Raw genomic sequence first — 18,460 nt, 5'->3', positions numbered from 1 at the left:
CGCCTGATGCGATGCGAGACTGCACAGATCGCTGTGCCTTGCCACGCACGCACAAATGTTGGCCGCACCGTACCCTTCTTGCTCCTTTGGTCCGTGTGTTGTCTGTGGGAATATCTCCTGAAGCGTGTGTCCGTCTGCGTTTGGAGCAACGTGGCTCGCCTCCTCCACTACCACACAGCAACGAGGCCTCCTTTTGAAAAAAAGAAAAAAGTGTATGTCTATCTGTTAATGTTCAGCCCTATCTGCCTCTCTCCCCTTCTCGCATTAGCAGGCGACGTCCTCAGCTCCGGTGTCGATGGTGAGCGGACGCGTCACGCTCGCACACACGAACGCGCACGTGGACGCGCGTTTGTTCTAGCTACCCTGTACCACCGCCGCACAGCGTGTTCCGTGCTGTGTGCGACGTACGGAGAACAGCAATGGGCACCAGGTCGAGAAAAAAAAGGAGTGAGAGAGAAAGCCAACTGATGTGCGCTCACGAAGATTACACGGGCACTCGGACGCACTCTCACAACGACCTGTGACTAATATGCACCCACGCGGAGAGAAACCAATAAAACAACAACAATAAGATATTGAGGGCGGTACGCCGCTGTGGTAGTGGAGTGAGAAATACGTGGCAACGCATCGATAAGCAGGTTCATCACGGTAGAGCCCGTGTTTTGTGTGTGTGTAGCAGCGTTGTGGGTAAAACGCAACGGTGTGTCGTATACATGTACACGTACATATATATGCATACATGTGTCGGAGCAGGAAGAGGCGTCGCGGCACTCCAAAGGAAGCGAAATGGAGCGAAGAAGAGAAATGAGTGCGCTGAGGAATGCATGTGAGAACACCAAAAAAACGAAGCGGGAGAAGTTCCAGGCCTAACAGGTGGAGTGGACAGCAGGTGCGGGTGCGACAGCTCTCTGCGAGAGCTGAAGAGCAACCCTACACATACGCTTCCTTCACTGCGCGCATGCGTGCTGTCATTGTTGCTCTCTTTGCGGGATTACCTCTCCGCACTTTGGCACCATGGATGCGCCGTGGCAGGAGGTAGTGGGCGACAAGGGGAACGCAAGTCTGAGATCGGTACATGTCTTGCGAGAAAGGGCATTCCATGACGCAAACCACGGAAAACCGCCGGCGTCAACACACTCTCCAAAAGCCGCATCTACATGCACCCGACACAAGAGCCAAGCTTAGTCGAGAGAAGCAAGCACACAAGGTGTATCATACCACCCCGAGTGGCGGGCGACGTTACTCTTTCACGATATTCTTGAATTCGGTCGCAAGGCCCTCTGCGTACGAGTACTGCTTCGGTGTCCGCCAGTCCTCACCGTAGTTCTCGACAAGATAGCGCTCTGGGGGCACCAAAAACCCCCTGCCCACAGACGCCGTCTTGGCACAAAATGGAAGTTCCTCTAGCTCTGTGGCGAAGGGCTCGTGCCGATAGCGATACATGCGGTGCTTGCGCGCTCCAGCTGCCTCGTAAAAAGAGGCGGCCCACACAAAAGGGCCCTTCTCGCGCACTAGCGCATCGTCGCTGGCATCACAGTCTCCACCGCAGGCGGTGGGGCACAGTGGTGGGTAGTAGAGATTGATGTCGATACGAGCGCTGGTGGCCAGGTGCAGCGTGCGCAGCTCCAATCCTTTTTCAACGGCACCGCAAATGTCAAAGACGACGAACGCGCGCGTTGATGCCAGCGCGTGAAGCAGTCGGTACACACGCATCTGCACATAGCTCAAGCCGTCCGGGGCGGTGGAGGGGAAAGAGAGGTCCGGCGCTGGCCGATCATCGCCCTCCGTTACAGGGACCGCTATATCGGTGTAGAGGATGCCAAGATCAATATCCTCATCATGCGGGATGAAGCACCCGTCACGCCGCGCACCCAGGGCCGTCCCACAGGCGAGAAAGAAACGAATCTTTTGCGAAGTCAGAACCTCCTGCACCGCCAGCAATGCTTCTTGAAAGGCCAGTTGCTTGGTGATAAAGGCAGCATTGCCGGGAAAGCGTCGCCCCACGTACGTCTCGAAGTCGTTCACGGCGCGGACGCCGTCGGTCTCCTCGCCCATGAGCGCTGCCGTCGCTTTCCGCTCCTTCGACGTCATCGTCACCGCCCCACGAGGGACCGCCAAGCACTGTGGGACGCGAACACCACCCCGCTGCCTGTTGTCCGCCGCCGCCGGTGCAGAGGTAGCCGGCACAGCGGAAGTCGACGTCGCCGACGCACCAGATCGTGCGACAGGCTGAGCGCATTGGGCGTCCACCCAATCCACCAGACGAGTGAAGAGGGCTTCTTGTGCCGTGGCATCTTCGCATCGCAAGTACGCCCTGTATGCGGCATCGAGGTTGACGCTGGTGTCGAGCTCTTCGGGGTTTTTCTCCGAAAGAGAGGTCTTCACGCCGGGCACACCCACTTGTCGCTCTCGCTCCGAGAATCGGTGCAACCATTCTAGGAGTGCATCACGCCGCTGCTCAAACACTGAGGAAGGCGCGTTGCCAAGAAGGCAAGAGGCGTCTTGGCGGGTCGGTGTTTGCAGCCTTTGGGAACCTGAAGCCAACGACGTGACTCTGCGCCCCGGGACAATGGTGCAACTCGGGGTCACAGAGTCGACATACTTTGCGTCCTTTTGCGCCGGCGTTGCAGCAGCGCATATGCGGCAGTCTTCCTGGTGTACGTGTGGCCGGAATGCGGCTTCAGCGGTCTTTTTCCACGCGCGACTGCAGCGCTGCATCGACCGCCCAGGATGGCTCGTCCCCGGGTATGGTAGTAAGATCGTCGAATGTGCTTTGTCGTCGCATAGAGCTCGCGCACAAGCCCGAATGTCCTGCCATTCACGTGTCCTCAGTGATGTGGAGAGAACAGACGAGAAAGGGAGAGGGAGAGGGAGGAGGAGGGGGGGGGGCTCTTTTTGTTCGGAGGTGCGTCGAGGCGATGTCATACACGTGTAAGGACAAACGGACGGCGAGACGAAGGAGAAGCTGAGGGCAGGAGAGAGACGCACACCAACACACAGACAGACACAGAGCAGGCGAGCGGGCACCAAAAGAAGGATTCCTTCCTTCATGGCGGGTGGGGTGCACGGCGAAAGAAGATGATTGCAAAACTCGACTGCAGTCCTTTGTTGGGTTTCAGGCGAACACCCACCGTCGGATCCGCCGCGTTCTGGAGGCACTGAGCGCTTCGTCGAGAGAACACGACATCGGCTATTTTCGAGTAACATCCACCACGACGCGTGAGCACCACCGCGCGCACGTGTGCCGTTCGCCTTCTTCGGATCTGGCATGGATTGGTCCTCTTGCCAGAAGGGCGTCTCCTTTGCCATTCATATGGTCGTGGACCAAAACCACCCGCACACCTCCCTAACACCGATTTGTGGTGGCAATTAACAACAATAGAAGAACGAACGGGCCATTACACACACACACACACACGCGTACAACCATGTGCGCTAGCGCCACCCACGCTGCGCCCTTCTTGCTCGTTCGTTTCCTCAAATGTGCCCGAGCTCCGCCGAGACGGTGGCACCAACGTTCATGACGCGCTCTAGCTGCGTTTGGGCCGCTGAAGCAACCAGCTTGCGCGTGCGCAAGTCTTGGCGGTACAGTTGCTCCAACAGGGGGACATGCAGCATCCACTCTTCACCCTTGAGGGAGCGCAGTGGATCGTCCTGCGGAAAGCCGAGGAACATACGCGGCGGCAGGCCGCCAGCGTGGGCCACTTCGCTCTGCAAGCGGCGCACAACCCATTGCCCAGTTCGACTCGTCTGATCCCCGAGCGGCACCAGGTAGCCGATCTCACCCATGTTGGTGACGTAGATAGCGACGCTGCTAGAGTGCGCCGAGGCGGCACGCAGTCGCATCATCTTGAGTAGCACGCCGCCCGCCAGCCGGTACTCGCCAGTAACAGTCAGAAGCGACTCCAGTACCTTGGGCGGCTTGCCAGGCTCCTCCAGTACGCGCGGTTTGTAGCTCATGCACATGAGATTGCGCGCGTCGTCCGTGACGAGGAGGCCGAAGCGGGTGTCGTGATACAGCATGTCATTCGAAACAACCGAGATGGCATTCGTGTCCCGCCCAAGGATCGTTATGGTGTGGATTTCTTCGCTGTAGCGGGCGAAGAGGACGGAGTTGAATAAGTCCCCGATGACGAGGTAGTCGCGAAATGCTTGCAAGCACGTTACATAGGCCCCGGCGTACAAGATTGCCATGGTCTCCATTGTGCTCTTGTATGTGTCGTAGCGGTACACACGAACGGTGCCGCCCACGGCGGCCGCGACACAATCCTCGCCGACCCTCGTGATGGCGGTGACGGGGCCCTTCATTGGCTCCTCGTGTAAGGTGCGCAGGTGCTGCATCCCGTGGCCACCCTGCTGTGTCGTCGTCAGCAGCAAGATGCGTCCGCGGGTCGTGACATCTTCGCCCAGCGGGTACGCCGTTGCCAGAGCGCATACCGGCGCCGTGGTAGACCGGTTCGCCGCGTCCATAGTTGTGTCGCGAGTCACCTGCATCAGCGTCGCAGAGAGCACCTTCTCATTCGCGTCCAGCACAAGGCGACCCATGCACTGCCAGTCCAGCGTCGAGAAGAACTGCACTTCATACCGCTCATTCGTTGGCACGGGTGAGCCGGAAGCGGCGGACAGGGGCGGCAGCGAGACGGCCTCTATCACGTGCGGCACGCGATTGCCCTCCTCGTCCTCGACCATGCGCAGCTGCACGTCAAAGGGTGCCCTCTTCGGGGAAAACGGCTGCGGCCGCGACGCCACGACGAAGCACCCGTGCGCCGCAGGGGAGTAGATGATCTGGTGGGGCGTGCACCCAAGGCGCACCCGCTCAAGCCACCACCCGCTGCTGCCAAGCAGCTCACCGAAGGGCTGCATGGTCGCAAAGTGCACGAAGCCCTCGCCGCAGTAGACGAAACCGCCATGCACATGCCGCGAGTGGAACGGCGCGAAGCCGCGCACCGCATTCGTGGCGTGATGCCGGGTGCAGACAAGCTGATTCGTGGCAGCATGGTACACAAGAAACACCGGCGTCTGGCCGCAGACGTACATGCCCTTGTGCCGGTCCTGGAGGCCCCGGAATGGCACCAGCCGCTCGCTGCAGTGGCGCATCTGCTGTGTGACAGTCGCCAGGTGCGCCCGCTCTTCCTGCAGCCGTTTCTTGCGAGCCTCAATCGACTCCACCACATCCACCTCCGGCGCGACGTCAAGAATATGGTAAATCACCTTCACGCACCTCCGTGGACCGTGGGCATCAGCAGGAACAACCCGGTACGTCACTAGCTCCCCGGATGACAGAATCATCACAAGAGTTGCCTCAGTCGGCGCAGCTGACATGGCAGGGTCCTCGTGCTGATCAAAGACAGCGAGATGCGTGACAGTCGGCAGCGGCTCTGCATTCAGCCGCTCCCGCAGCTTCACCACGGGCGTCTCGACCCCCTCCATCGCAAAGGGCGGCATGAGAGCAAAGTTCGGGAAACTCGACGCCTGCTGCACCGCTTGCGGCGACTGCAGCGTGTACAAAATGAGGTCCATGTTTTGCACAACCACCAGCGTGGGCTGACGTTGCTGCCGGTGCCTTGCTGCCGACCCCCACCACCCGACGGCCGTCACCCTCTCTAGGAGCAGGGTCGCCGTTGACATCGCCTTGGCATCTGCCAGGCGAAACGAAAGCAGCTGTCCATCTGTGAAGCGGACAAGGACGCAGCGCATTTCCCCGACCAACAGGGCAGAGAGCGCCACGTTCGCCGCCGCGCCCTGGCTGCTGGCTCGCTGTATCGCCGGTAGAGTAAGGAACTCGGTGCTTGACACCCGGCGCTTGCCATCGCCGGACAGAAGCCGCAGCTCCGTCTCCGTTACCTGCAGCAGACCTGGCATCCAGTCCAGATGCACAGCGTATACGGTGCGAGCCGCCATACTGAGAGCAGCCCCGCGAACCTGCTGTACCGAATCACTGCGTACCGCAAAAAGAATGGAAAAGTTCGAGCCGCTGATGAGCAGGTGTGGGTGCGGTGCGGTGCCGGCGCCGACCGTCGACGCTGGGGGTGACTCTCCCCTGCCTCCCTCGTTGCCGAGGTCTCGTGGTCGCTTGCGGGCATCGGCGTTGGTGGGCTCCAAAAAGAAGACAGAGATGGCGTTCAGCTCCTCCTGTCGCACCACACGGCTCCGGATCGATCGACGCAAGATGGAGAGACTTCCCGCCGAACCGCTGCCGGAGCACAGAGCAATGTCCATCACCGTCTTTCGCTGCGCCGCTGTCATGGTCGGCAACGCTTCGAGCTTCACGCTGCGGAAGAGGTCTGCGTAGGGAGAGGCCTCAACGGACGGATCGAGTGTGTCCTCCTGCGTTTCCGCGGCAGCGGTGGTAGTGTCCACAATGTCGACGTCCCGCACGGGTCCGATGCCGAGAAACTTCTGGAGCACCTTGCACGGGTCGCGCGGGGTGCTGGCGATGAAACGAGAGTCACCGTTCAGGGCCCCGAGAAAGAACCGTGTGGCGTCGATGGAGGCGTACGAGGAACCGAAGCAGCCGGTCATGACGATTTCCGCGCTGATGCTACCCACCGTGTAGCCGTGGCTCTGCAAGTGCACGTCCACGACGGTCCCCTCTTCCTCTGTTACGACCAGCAGCCGTTGGGTGTGACCATCTGCAGTCGCAGCAGCACCAGCAGCCACCGCCGGCGCTCTCTGCGTCGTCGCCGGCTGCGAAAGGAGCACAGACGTGGCGTTCGAAAAGTTCAGGTTCACCTTCACAAGGTCGGTGGACAGTGCCTGCGACGCGCTACGCCACTGCACCGCTTCAAAACTCACCGCTGAAGACTTCAAACTGCGTGCCTGCTCCTCACCGGTGGCGTTCACGTACACACCGTAGCCGCTTTTTGTGCTCACGTGCACCATCATGTTGCGGCTCACGCAAAACACGGCGGACGGTACATCCTGGAAGGCTGTAAGCGGCGTCATGCTCGTCACGTCGTACGGCAGCCCGTCCACCTCGCTGAGAGAGAGCATGTGCGGTGCCGTGGAGTTCGCGAGGGTCACTTTCATCCACTCGATGGAACAGGTTAGCATGTGCGACTCCACCGTCTTGCTGCGCCACTCCAGCAGCTTCACTCGGCCCGCCCACGTCGGCTGCTTCTCAAACAGAAACGCCAGCAAGGGCTCGCCAGCCGACTCGACAAACTGGATGTCGCGGATGTTGCGCAGCGCAGTCTTCACATCTTGCAGGCGCCAGTGCGTTACTGTGCCGATACGCAGCAACAACGAGGTGCCACCGCCCTGCGTCACCTTCTGCGACGATGGCGTTCCAGGCACTGCAGAAGCTCCTCCGAACGCCACAGCGCTGTCGCCTCCCGTCATTGTTTTTCCGTGAACGGACTGCTCGCTCTTCGCCGCCTCCTCCTGCTTGCGCGCGTTCGGCGCTTCGCCGTCATTGTCGTCCTCGTCTTCGTCTCCCCAAGCATTCAGTGCCACTGTTGGCTTTGGGGCTACTGCCGTCGTCGTGCCAGAGGTCTTCGTCACAGCAGCCTCCTCGTTGCCCGCGAAGGCAGCAGACTGCATGTCCGAGTTCGAAGCGTTCGCGGCAGCATTTTCCGCCTGCACCTGTGCCATCGCCTGCTGATCTATCATCTCCATCACCGGGAAGAAGAAGAGGTCGCTCCGCTTGGCCAGCACGGCAACGTACGTCCCCGTCTCGTCCACCCGCAGCATCGCGCTGAGCGGGCACTGGTCCAGGCTCAACTGACGGTCATCCAACTGCATGAGAGCTACCGTGTCGAACTGAGCTGTGACCGGGTTGTATTGCAGGAAGGATACGTGGAAATCATCGAAAAGAAGTACTAAGATGTCCGAGGTGGTCCGGAGGGGGCGGCATGTTGCGGCCGCCAGCGGCGGCGCGTGCAGAGAAACTTCCGCTACCTGACCGAGCTGCTCTGCTGGCGGCGGCCCTGCAGCAGCGCAGGCGTGAGGCGTGCTCTTTACGCGATACAAGGTGAGGTGATTCTGTCGAATGGCTACCACCTCTTTCTCCTTCTGCGCCGCCAACGAGTCGGGGAGAAAATAACCAGAGACGGTGTGTGTCACCACCGAGGCTGGCAACAACGGCGCCACGGCCGTGTGGAGCATGATGACAATGCGTCGGGGTGAGCAGCGGCTCCGCTTTAAATCCAGCAGCGGTTGCTGTTTAGAAGAGTTGGGTGGCGTGCAAGCGGGCCACAACGGCGGAGAAACGGAAAGATGTGTTGGCGAGCTGCTATCGAGTAGCACAACGTGCAAGTGAGTTCCGCGACGCCACGGAGTAGTCCTACGGCCGTATCGGCAAAGCCGTCCCTCTCTTTTCGGTGTTTGAGTGCTGTCCCCGCACACCGACAATGCTCAACCTGCAACTACAATCTACGCGGACACGCCGAACAAGTAAGAGAGAGTGTGGAGGTGGAGAGGACACACCAAAGGAGAAATGGGAAAAGTCGGCAGCGAAGAGGAGACTTGGGAATCGCGAACCGCAGGCTTGCAGGCGCATGATGCGGTCCAGGAGGGTTTCCCCCTGTCGTATAGTTGGGCGGCTTGAGCGGGACAGGAGCAGTACACGCCGCAATCCGATCAGTTGCATGCTGATCCCTATTTAGAGGAGGACAAAGGGTCACCAAAGTGGTTCGCCCTTGCGCCCTTTCCGCTCGTCCCCTTTTTTATCGGGCGCCACCAGCGCGCGCACCACCGAGTCCCTTAACCCCACTTGTTTTACCGCCTTTCTCGCCCCGGCAAATATGCTCCCAACGCGGTACCATGCAACGAGAGCGAGCAGTGGTCTACACACGACTTGATGATGATTGCACCACTTCGTTCTGCGGTCCAGTGAGTCCGTTCACTGCTACAGAGCGTACGGTCAACTCCCCTCTACAACAGGCCTGCCGTAGCCCACCCACCCCCTCCCCCTCCCCATCACGTCCGTGCGAGGCAGCGCTGCAACAGCCTTACAGCAAAGCACCGACCCAGCCCTCCGAGGCACGGCCTCGCCCTCAAAGTATACCCAGACGCCCGCTCCGCAGGGCCCCTCACAGCCGCGCCCATCATGCCCGTCGCCACCCCTCGTGCATCCCCCATCGGGGGCGACACTCAGCCTCCCCACCACACCAGTAGACCGTGTGAGGGCCAGGGGGGAGGGAGGGGCAGGATACGTCCCAGCCGCGCTGGCACGCCGCCTAAAATCACATGGATGGCGCCACCCTGCTGACACGGTCGCGGGTCGCTGCGACGCCACGCCGTCCAGGGCATGACCGCCGACGTCAGCAGCGATGCATCGCGCAGACCCCCCTCCTTACGTCGTAGGTGCCTGGGCGCGTCACAACCAGATGTGGTCCCGCATTTGGCGGAGGATAGCAGGAGGGTGAGGGGGGAGAGAGGGGAGGGCGGTTGGGTTCTGAGCCACCATGCAATGACCTGGGTGTCCCATCATCGGGGGAGTAGAACTCCCGTCGCCACAGAATAAAGCAGAGAAAGAGGGGGTGGGGGGAGGCGGAGCGGAGTGGCCCGACCGCAGAGAGTTTTCGCTGAGTCAGCAAGCAACAAAAAGAAGCCCCAGCGGCGGTTCACGAAGCAGTCGGTGGAAGCTGTAGAGATTAGCCAAAAAGGTCTTCGAGGGTCTTGAGAAGGCACACAAGGGTCCGACTTTCGTTCGAGCCACACCGGTTAAGGAGCTCGTCGTACTGTGGCTTGAAGGGGTGTGACACAACGTACTCCAGCGCCGTTTTGTTGCTCGAGGCTAGTTTGTAGAGTGCCATCAAGATCATGTTGAAGGACGGCTCCGGCAGTTTCTCTGCGCTGCGGTTGCGTAGGTTGTACAGCAGAAGCGTCGCGAGCCGCAGCGCGTAGTGTTCGTCGGTCAGCTGCGTCATGTCACGTCTCAGGGGCAGATTTGTAGTGGTGACAATGGCTAGCGCTACGTTCAAGGCCAGGCAGGCGGCTGTGTACACAACCGTACTGCTGCTGTCCATGAGGCCTAGGCCAACGATCGACACCCACGCATCGCGGTATCGAGTTTCGCTGTAGACGATAGCACCGTGGGCGCTACAGGCAAAGTTACACGCCAGCCGAAGCAACTCCACGCGCCCGTCGGGCAACAAGCGGGGAAAGTCGCGCGCCGCGAGCACCAGAATCGACATCAGTTTCGTGTGAAACACACAGTTGATGAGGCACAACTTATGCAGCACTGCCACCCGGAGCCCGTTGAAGATAGGCCCCCACGTCACCAGCGGGCTGCGCAGGAGCGACTCCGTGACCATCTCCACATAGTTAAACAGCAGCTTTGGCGCAATGGAATCGGTGCCCTCCATCAGCGCACAAGCCATCTCCTCCAGCACCGCCAATGCAGCTGGCTTCATGTGGTTTCTCTTGATTAGCCCCTTCACGTACGGGCTGAGGTCAAGGACAAGTCGTTTTGCAAGGTAGGGGTCGTTCGGACGAAAGAGCACTGCTGCCGTCGGTGGCAGTGTCATGACACCGCAGGCTGTCGAGGCGCTGAGTTGCATATCAATGCTGCACTGCCGCTCCAGCGTGCGGGAGCGCATCTGCCGCGCGACGCTACTCTGCATGCCGTGGGTGGTGAGAGTCATGACCTCCGCAACGGAAGCACCAGCCTCCGTCTTCACAAGGTTGTCTACGGTGCTGAAGAGATAGTTTGGAATGGACGCGTTCTCGCCAAGCAAAAACCGCGCTGCCTCGTAGGAGAAGTGATGGCAGTTGTGCCGCACTGGGTGGTAGTCGTGGATCTGATTAACGTGAACGGCCCGCACACCGATCCACCGGAAGAACTCTGAGACGGGCTTCTTTGTCACGCCGAGGTAGTGCGTGTGGTACTTGGTACCGAAACGTGTGCGGCCCGCCGCGGCGATGCCGATACCACCCTCAAAGTACACCTCAACCCCGTAACATACAATGCCGGAGTGGTAGACGCCAGGAATTTCTAGGCCAACTAACTCTTTCCCATACCGCTTCAGATATCCATGTGAGAGGTCGTAGACGTGCAGCTCCACCACCATGTCTATGGCGGTAGGTTTGCATTTGTCAACCAAGAAGCTCTGGCCATCGCGCACGGCGGCGCCGGGAACCGACGCGTCGTTTGGTGGACGCAGCGCCGCTACTCGACTCAAGCAGAGCTTCCGGGGGGCGTTGGTCAGGAGTCGATTTGCACAGGTCGTCGCCTCTACAGGGACGCAGCGAACCGAGGGATGCCGCGATGACTGCGGCGCCTTAACGCCAGTGCGGGAAGGTACCTCTTTTGTTGTGATTCGCAGAGACAACGCGAGGTTTTTCTCCTCATCCTCTTTCTCCTGTGAGGCGCGCTTGTCGACGCAAAGATGCAGCCGGCTTCCGTCTGACTTGCGCAGTGCGGTTGGGGCCGTCTTGGAGGGCAGAAGCATACTCTCCGACGGCTGCAGGGGGTCTGCGTGCTGCATCTTCTCGTGGAGGGCTGGATGAAACGCGCGCCTCGTGATCTCCGCCGTGTGCGTCATGGTGCTTGTGAATCAGAGACTTTAAAGGGCCGTTAAATCGTTTCTCTTTGTTTATCTCTTGTTAGTCACCGGTGACGCGGCGCGGCGGCGTTTCGTATATATATATATATTTATCGGCACGGCCTCTCGAAAGGGATGTGGTGCCATGCGCCGCGATGAAAGAAGAAGCGCTCTCAGAGGACAGGGATGCGCAAGGCGAAGAGAGAAAGGTAGCGGAGACAAGTGACGCGACAGGTTAGCGAGCCACATGCAGGTGCCACAGGGGATGGATAGTGACGGTCCACAGCCACGCAAAGTATTTCCTTCGGGCATTGATGGAGGTCGCGCGCCAGCGCGGGGGTCTATCACAAGACACCCACACACCCAAATAGCACTGGAGCGGAGGAAAGAAAAAAATAATGCTGTATACAAGATTTGTTTTGGTGCCTCTGCGGAGTCGTCGCAGAAGAGAGAGCGTCGTCACACACGGGAGAAGGTCTGGTTGCGCATGAGGCTACGCTGGGAGACAATGGTTCACTCAGCACCACAACCATAAAGCATTGCTCTCTTTCCGAGTCCTTTTCCGAGGTGCCCACGTCTGTCGAGACGTTGGAAAAGGATGGAACGCGATGGCGCACATCTCTCAAGGACGCCGAAGCGAGCACGTACACAACACACACCTCCGTGCTTTACATGAAGGGCATCCAGACAAGCTAAGAATCAGCTCACCAGAAACGGGTAACAAACTGGGGTGGTGGTAATGGTGGTGAGGGGAGGAGGAAGGAAGCAGTGAACAACACCACCACAAGAAAAAGGCGAGAAGGAAAGACATGGACATGCATGTCCAAGACCAACACAGATGTACACGCGCGCGCCTGAAAAAGGAGAAGCACACAGAGAGAGAAAGGGCTGCGCAAATGTCCCATTTCCCATCTCCAACGCTTCGTTCCTCGCCGTACCTGAAACCACCGCCCCTACCACCCATAGCAATGCGGCGAGCGACGACGGAGAGAAGGTGAGGTCGAAGCGCATGGCATTCCCCACATTGATTCTGGTATTCCAGCCAGCAATACTGGCAATAGCATACATGAGCGGCACGCGCAAGGAGGAAAAAAAGGGGGAAAACACATAAGTAAAGAATTCTGCGCAAAATATTCCTCATACGGGGCAAGCTCGATTAGGCCAGTGCGCTTGCTTGCGCGCCGATCGAATCATGTGCACCCCCGCTGCTTCCACTTCTGCGTGCAAAGAAGGGCAAAGAGTTGCTTGTTACGCGACGACGTCGTCATCCTCACCAGCCACCTCGTCTGCCGAAAATTTCTTGCTGATCATCATGTCGCGAATCGTGTCGCGTAGCTGACGGCGGTGTACCTCCTGTTGGTCATGGTAGTAGCGCAACATGCCCGTGGCCGCGCGCTTCTTCTCAATGTACGTGTCCGCCTTTGCATGCCGTACGGCGCTTCGGTGGAGGACACTGTTCAAGTGCGTTTCGTGCTGCCGATGGGCCGCCACATGCTTCCACTCTGTGATTAGTCGCTGCGTGCGGTGCGCCTCAGCAGCGATGCCCTTCGTCCTCTCGCGCTCCCGCTCCAGCACCTCTTTCGCGTGTTGCGCCTTTTCGTCGATCGCGTAGGCCCGTTCCCACTCCGACGCCCGTAGCTGCTGTTGGAGCGCCGCGCGCGATTCCTCGCGCTCCATCTTGGCCTGAACGCGGTCCTCAAACTCGGGAGCTATGCCAATGGACTTTTGATACTTGAGCATGTGCTCCAGTGTACCAAGAGTCGGCACCCCCTCCATTTTCTCGTCGATGCTGCGTCCTTGCTCGTAGCGCTCGCTCAAACCGCGCAGCTGCACTTGCACCACTCGATGTACGACTGCCAGCTCTCGACGATTTCGCAGCTTCACAGACTGGAGTAGGTGGGTGGCGGTGGGGTTATGCGAAGGGGAGGAGGACAGAGGGGGGAGGGAGGTGCTGCGTCCTGGGGCAGAGGGTCCACTCGATCGCTCCTGTTGCCTCGCACGTAGTTGCCTCGCTGCCTTCTTGCTATAACGCGAAAGCTTCTTTTGCACGGCGGCAAGTTCTTTCTCTTCCATGTTCAGCGTCTCGAGCAAGCGCGGGAAGTACGCTTGCGGGATACTCGGCGGCTGGGGGCGGAGCTTGTGTGTCCGAGGCAGTTCTAGCGACTTGACAAGGTCGTATTGCTTCCAGTCGTTCTGCAGCTCCTGCGTCATACGTTTCGCGTCCACAGAGAGCGCGGCATTGTCGTTTGTAGCTGTGGTGCCCGAGCCCCTGCGTGTGTCGCCGCCCACGTCAGAGGAGGCTTGCGTGGGCGGCGGCGGCGGCAGTTCCGAGTCTGGCGCCGTGCCGAACGGCGTGTCCGTCACTATCGTGGGTGATTCGTCGTTCTCCGTGGCGGCGGCCTCTGCAGCTGCCTCGCCGCCCGGGTCGTCCGAAGCGAATGGTGACGCAGGCGGCCGCGGTGGTGGCGGCTTTCGCATGCCGCGCTCGTCGACCTGTCGTTCCTCATCACTTTCACTGTCTGTGTCAAGTGCAGTGGCGGCCTCTTCCAGTTGCTTTTTGGTAAAGCGCGGGCACGGCGCCGCGTCCGCCAAGGTGCGGCACCGTTCCTTCCACAGCGCCTCCACGTGACCCTCCGCGATCAGCTTCGATTTGGCGCCAAGCAAGGTGCGAAAGGTGCCTTGGCGACTACGTTCGCACATGGTGTACCGCACCAAAAGAACCTGCTCACTCTCATCCCCCGTCTGGAGAAACATATATTTGGACAAGTAGAGAAGGTTTTCCGGAAGAATGCCGTACATGTCGCACGCCAGCATTGCGGCCTTCCCTTCAAAGCCGAAGAAGTTGACGTAGATGCCATCCCTCACGCCGTCTCTGTTCATGCTGAGAGAGAGGTGAGTGCCGTCGTCCACAACGAACACGAAGTGTACGGTTGTCAGTAGTGCGTGGCCGCGGGCGGGGGAGGGGCGCGGGGACGACTACTCTCTTCAAGACTTCTTTTTTTCTTTTGGCGGTCGCTTGCGCTGCATGCGAGTGTGGTGGTGCATGTGTGCGAGAGCGGCAAGTGCAAAGCGTTTGCGGCGTGCGAGCAGAGATGCGTGTGTCATGAGGATGTGCAGGAGGAGATATCAGGCGCCAGAGTGAGATAGGAAGTAGCACAACAACCAAGTGAGAGAGGCGGCCACAAGGATTGGTGGCGTACATGTTACATGACGGACAGATCTCTAGCGAAACGTTATCGCGCATTTCCCTTGACGGTTATCCTGTTTCTGCATCGTTGCAATCAAGAGCTCTCCGCGGCAGATTCGAGCTGCCCACAGCACGCTGAGATGAGCTGCACCACTTGACATGTACCCTTCAAGGCGGTGACGAGTAATGGCGTCTTCTAAGAGTGCACAAAGAATGAAAAAGTGTCAACGCAGAACCGGCAGCACGTACGAGAACGATACGCACCGTGTCTCGACTGCGGTGGCGCACAGAAGTGCACGCAGAAGTACAAGCGAAAGAGAGAGATGGAGGAAAGGGGGTTACACCAACAAGGGCACAGCAAACGCGGGCTTTCCCTGGCCTGCTAGCTGTCGTCTTCGTCGCTCACGACAATATAGTGCTCTTCTGCGGTGCACTCGAGCTGCTGCTGTTTCGGCTGCTGCACGGGCATCGTGTTCGACGCGGTGGCCGAGGAGGCGACTATCGTGGGCGTTTCTAGAAGTGAGTGCTCGTTGTCGAATCGAGGCCGCTTTATCCATGTCGCCTCTCCTTCGTTCACCTCGTCCCCCTCATTGCAATCAGCGCAGAACGCGCAGCTACCGATCACGTTGTCATCGTTGCGAAAACCACAACGTGGGCAATTCCAGCCGCCGCCGTCCTCGTGACCCGAAAGGCTATGCGGGACGCAGTCCGGTACGCCGTCGTCGTCCACCTCGCATTGTTCCTCATCTTCTTGTGGGGAAGTGCCGCTGTCAACTGAGAGAGCTAGAGGCTCCGAGCCCAGCGGGACCGTTGCTGGTGACGGCGGCTTCCGCACAAGACGTCTCTCCACCGCGTCGGCAAGGATGCGGCGCAGCACGCCGCGTGTCGGGGTGAAGTCGACTGGGGCGTCGTACTGGCGGAGACCGCCAACGCCGAGGCGGCGCCCTTCCCCAGGAAAAGCCGCACTGCTCGTAGGCGAGGAGCTGCAGCTGGAGGCGGCGCGAGCGGTCTTGGTGATGGTTTGTGTGACATTTCGACTGCCCGTGCTCACCCTACCTCCTCGTCCCCTACTGCCTCCTCTAGTGCCGCCATTACCGAGACGACGGCCTCCGCCTCGAGCGCTACTGGCCGTTGCTGCAGTCCTGCCCTCATGACCAGAGTGGCTGTGCTGAGACCCAGTGCCGGAGCAGCTCCTGGGTGCGGAGTAGATTTCTGGGTAGAGCCGCATGCCCTGCTGGATCATGGTGATTTCCAGCGCCTCGCACTCCTTGACCAAATCGTAGTAGAGGTTCCAGAAGGAACGATCGTGCCGAGAGTGCACACAGTGCGTAAACTCGTGCAAGGCTGTACACAGCACTTCATGAAATGGCAGGAACTCGTTTTTCTTGCCTGGAACACGGAAGCGAATGCATACCTCGCTGCCGGCATTCACATTGAGTCCAAGCAGTGTCGCTCCGCGCGGGTAGAATTCCTTGATAAGGCCGACGCGCCAGCCGCGACGCGGGAGCAGCACACGGGCACGATGCAAAACATGTTCCATGTATGATCGTGCGACATCGTCGCGCTGCCACCCGAGAGTTGATGATGACCCGATAAACGGGAGTTGGGCCATAAACGCAGACGACATGTTCGTCATACAAGAAATGTGATGTGAGTGGGTGCCTCGGTGATGGTCACTGCGTCACACGTAAGCCCACAGTGCCTCTATTGCATCTCATGCAGTGCGCTGAATGCCGCCACTGAACAGGTCACCACGTGAGCAAGGGACACGCAGAAACATTCGTTAAAAGAGAGAGAGAATAGGACATTACGATCGACGCGGCGTGAGAAGCAGACGTGAGAGTGGTCGTGCGGCAACAAGCACCATACGGCGCTGGAAAGACACGCACGCAGAGATCAACTTGCCACACCCGGCCACCCACCCACCCACACACACACACACCCTGTCGGCGAACGCTGCAAACAAACAACAAAAAAAATCAGCGGCGCACGACCACAAATCCGCCGAGTCCGCCTACACGACGGCGCACCCACGCTGATGAGGGCTTTGTTTCACTCCGTTTGAACTGCCATTCAGATAGCACCTGTGAGAAGACATCAAACCAACAACAAATTGCGCGCATACACACACAGAGACACGAAAATGGCCAACAATAACCTCATCCGCACCAGAGCGGCGTCGTGCTCCGTGCCCCGTGCCCCCTCCCCACCCACCTTTTCCCACACACAAAGACACACACGGTGCACAAGCAAGCACATACGAAGTGTACTCCTGCGGGAGCGGAAGCACCACCACAACCCTTCTCCCTCCTCTAGATCGAAAACGCGCTAGGCGAGCTAGGCATGCGCCGCCATCACCGTCACCACCACGACGAAGTCTGCCAAAGCAAGCCCCAGTAAAGGGCAAGCGAGCAGCTGCGCAACACAGCGCCGTCACCACGACCACTGCATGACGACTTCACTGTCCAATTTGCTCGTTACCAAACTCTTCCCTGGCGTTCTGCGCGTACCACCACTCCATGCCCGGCGGAATCACTGTCGCGTTGTGCACGTAATCGAAAAACTGACCAGGAGTGGTGACGTACGCCTCCGCGGACGGGAAGTTGGCCGGCCACAGATGTCGCTGCGCCATCGCCACCGAGCTCACAACAAATTCTGGCCCGACTGCTTGATGAAAGATGGTCTTGCCCATCAAGTGGTCCAGCTCGTGCATCAGGCAGCGTGCTCGCATGCCGTCTAGCACCTGCACCTTGTGGTTACCGTGCTCATCGTACCCGCTGCACGTGATGCGCTGCGGGCGTACCACCCACGCCGTCGCCGTGCCGCACGAGATGCAGTTCTCCCACATGCCGTACATGGGTGCCACCGCGTCTCGATCGTCGTAGCCGGGCACCAACGGGTTCACCCACACTTCGTACTCCTTCTCGTCTGGGTTGCCCTTGATGAGAATCACCGCCGCATCCCAGTGCGCTTTGGGGGCACTGAACGACAGGCAGTGCAGGTCTGTCGCCAGCTGGTTCAGGTCCATGAGACTCGACATGAAAACCGGGGAGAGGATCTGTGACATCGGTACGGGCATGACTGGTCTGGTCATGGAGCGATGAGGATAGCATGCGACCCGCCGGAGCGCCTCCGCCTCCTTCTCTAGCTTCCCCTCAACGGCCTCTTTGAAGCTAGGCGAGCCGGACGACGGCACACCTCCCGTGTCGACGCCCTCGCGTAGGAGCCCGGTGCCCCCGCACACGAGGCGACGCCAGGGCACACAGCGACGCATGTGACTAGCGCAGCTGACCTGTAGCTGAGCCACAGGCAACAAGCAATGCACCAAAAGAAAAACGTTCTTCCCGTAGAGAGGAATAGCAATGTTCTGAGTCGATCACCGCGTTCTCCGTGGGCCAGTCTTCGATAACGGCTGCCCCCAGCGAGGAAAGGACAGCAAGATCGCACGCGCTCGAAAAGTCATATACTCGCCGTGATGATGCACTCCCACATCACAGCAGTGAGTAATGCCACCTGTGCGTCCACCACAGAACGGGACAATGAAGGTAATTGAGAGGTGAGCGACCACATGCAAGTTGGGCCACTCTGAAGCGCGACAGGGATGTGGTCAGAGGTGTAGTGGAGAGCGAAGATGAGCGGATGGGAGGGGGAGGGGAGGTGAGCAGGAGGATAGTTAAGAGTGCTATTTCGACTAGACACACACCCGTGGCACACCGCAAACCGCGGACTCCACAAACGAGCCCCTACAAAAGCAAGGAGGCATATTTTCGGTGCAGTGCTCCGT

General features: G+C 59.4%; 6 protein-coding genes across 6 annotated transcripts; all 6 read right to left on the bottom strand.

Moving 5' to 3' along the window:
- Window positions 1-1,239: 1,239 nt before the first annotated feature.
- Window positions 1,240-2,718, bottom strand: LMXM_31_1350 (conserved hypothetical protein; the record flags this gene model as incomplete). Its single annotated transcript, XM_003877930.1, has 1 exon — window positions 1,240-2,718. The coding sequence occupies one exon, from the start codon at window positions 2,716-2,718 to the stop codon at window positions 1,240-1,242; it is 1,479 nt and encodes a 492-aa protein (XP_003877979.1).
- A 759-nt stretch (window positions 2,719-3,477) lies between these two features.
- Window positions 3,478-8,106, bottom strand: LMXM_31_1340 (cleavage and polyadenylation specificity factor-like protein; the record flags this gene model as incomplete). Its single annotated transcript, XM_003877929.1, has 1 exon — window positions 3,478-8,106. One exon carries the CDS (start codon window positions 8,104-8,106, stop codon window positions 3,478-3,480), a length of 4,629 nt encoding a protein of 1,542 aa, XP_003877978.1.
- A 1,490-nt stretch (window positions 8,107-9,596) lies between these two features.
- LMXM_31_1330 (conserved hypothetical protein) lies at window positions 9,597-11,489 on the bottom strand (the record flags this gene model as incomplete). The annotated part of the gene is made up of 1 exon (XM_003877928.1): window positions 9,597-11,489. One exon carries the CDS (start codon window positions 11,487-11,489, stop codon window positions 9,597-9,599), a length of 1,893 nt encoding a protein of 630 aa, XP_003877977.1.
- Window positions 11,490-12,737: 1,248 nt separating this feature from the next.
- LMXM_31_1320 (conserved hypothetical protein) lies at window positions 12,738-14,369 on the bottom strand (the record flags this gene model as incomplete). Its single annotated transcript, XM_003877927.1, has 1 exon — window positions 12,738-14,369. The coding sequence occupies one exon, from the start codon at window positions 14,367-14,369 to the stop codon at window positions 12,738-12,740; it is 1,632 nt and encodes a 543-aa protein (XP_003877976.1).
- Window positions 14,370-15,058: 689 nt separating this feature from the next.
- LMXM_31_1310 (conserved hypothetical protein) lies at window positions 15,059-16,216 on the bottom strand (the record flags this gene model as incomplete). Its single annotated transcript, XM_003877926.1, has 1 exon — window positions 15,059-16,216. The coding sequence occupies one exon, from the start codon at window positions 16,214-16,216 to the stop codon at window positions 15,059-15,061; it is 1,158 nt and encodes a 385-aa protein (XP_003877975.1).
- A 918-nt stretch (window positions 16,217-17,134) lies between these two features.
- On the bottom strand, window positions 17,135-17,950 carry LMXM_31_1300 (putative polypeptide deformylase-like protein; the record flags this gene model as incomplete). Its single annotated transcript, XM_003877925.1, has 1 exon — window positions 17,135-17,950. The coding sequence occupies one exon, from the start codon at window positions 17,948-17,950 to the stop codon at window positions 17,135-17,137; it is 816 nt and encodes a 271-aa protein (XP_003877974.1).
- Between the last annotated feature and the right edge of the window lie 510 nt (window positions 17,951-18,460).

The sequence above is a fragment of the Leishmania mexicana genome, chromosome 31 (assembly GCF_000234665.1).
Source record: "Leishmania mexicana MHOM/GT/2001/U1103 complete genome, chromosome 31".
Lineage (NCBI taxonomy): Eukaryota > Euglenozoa > Kinetoplastea > Trypanosomatida > Trypanosomatidae > Leishmania > Leishmania mexicana.
This window is presented reverse-complemented; position numbering and strand designations above follow the sequence as displayed.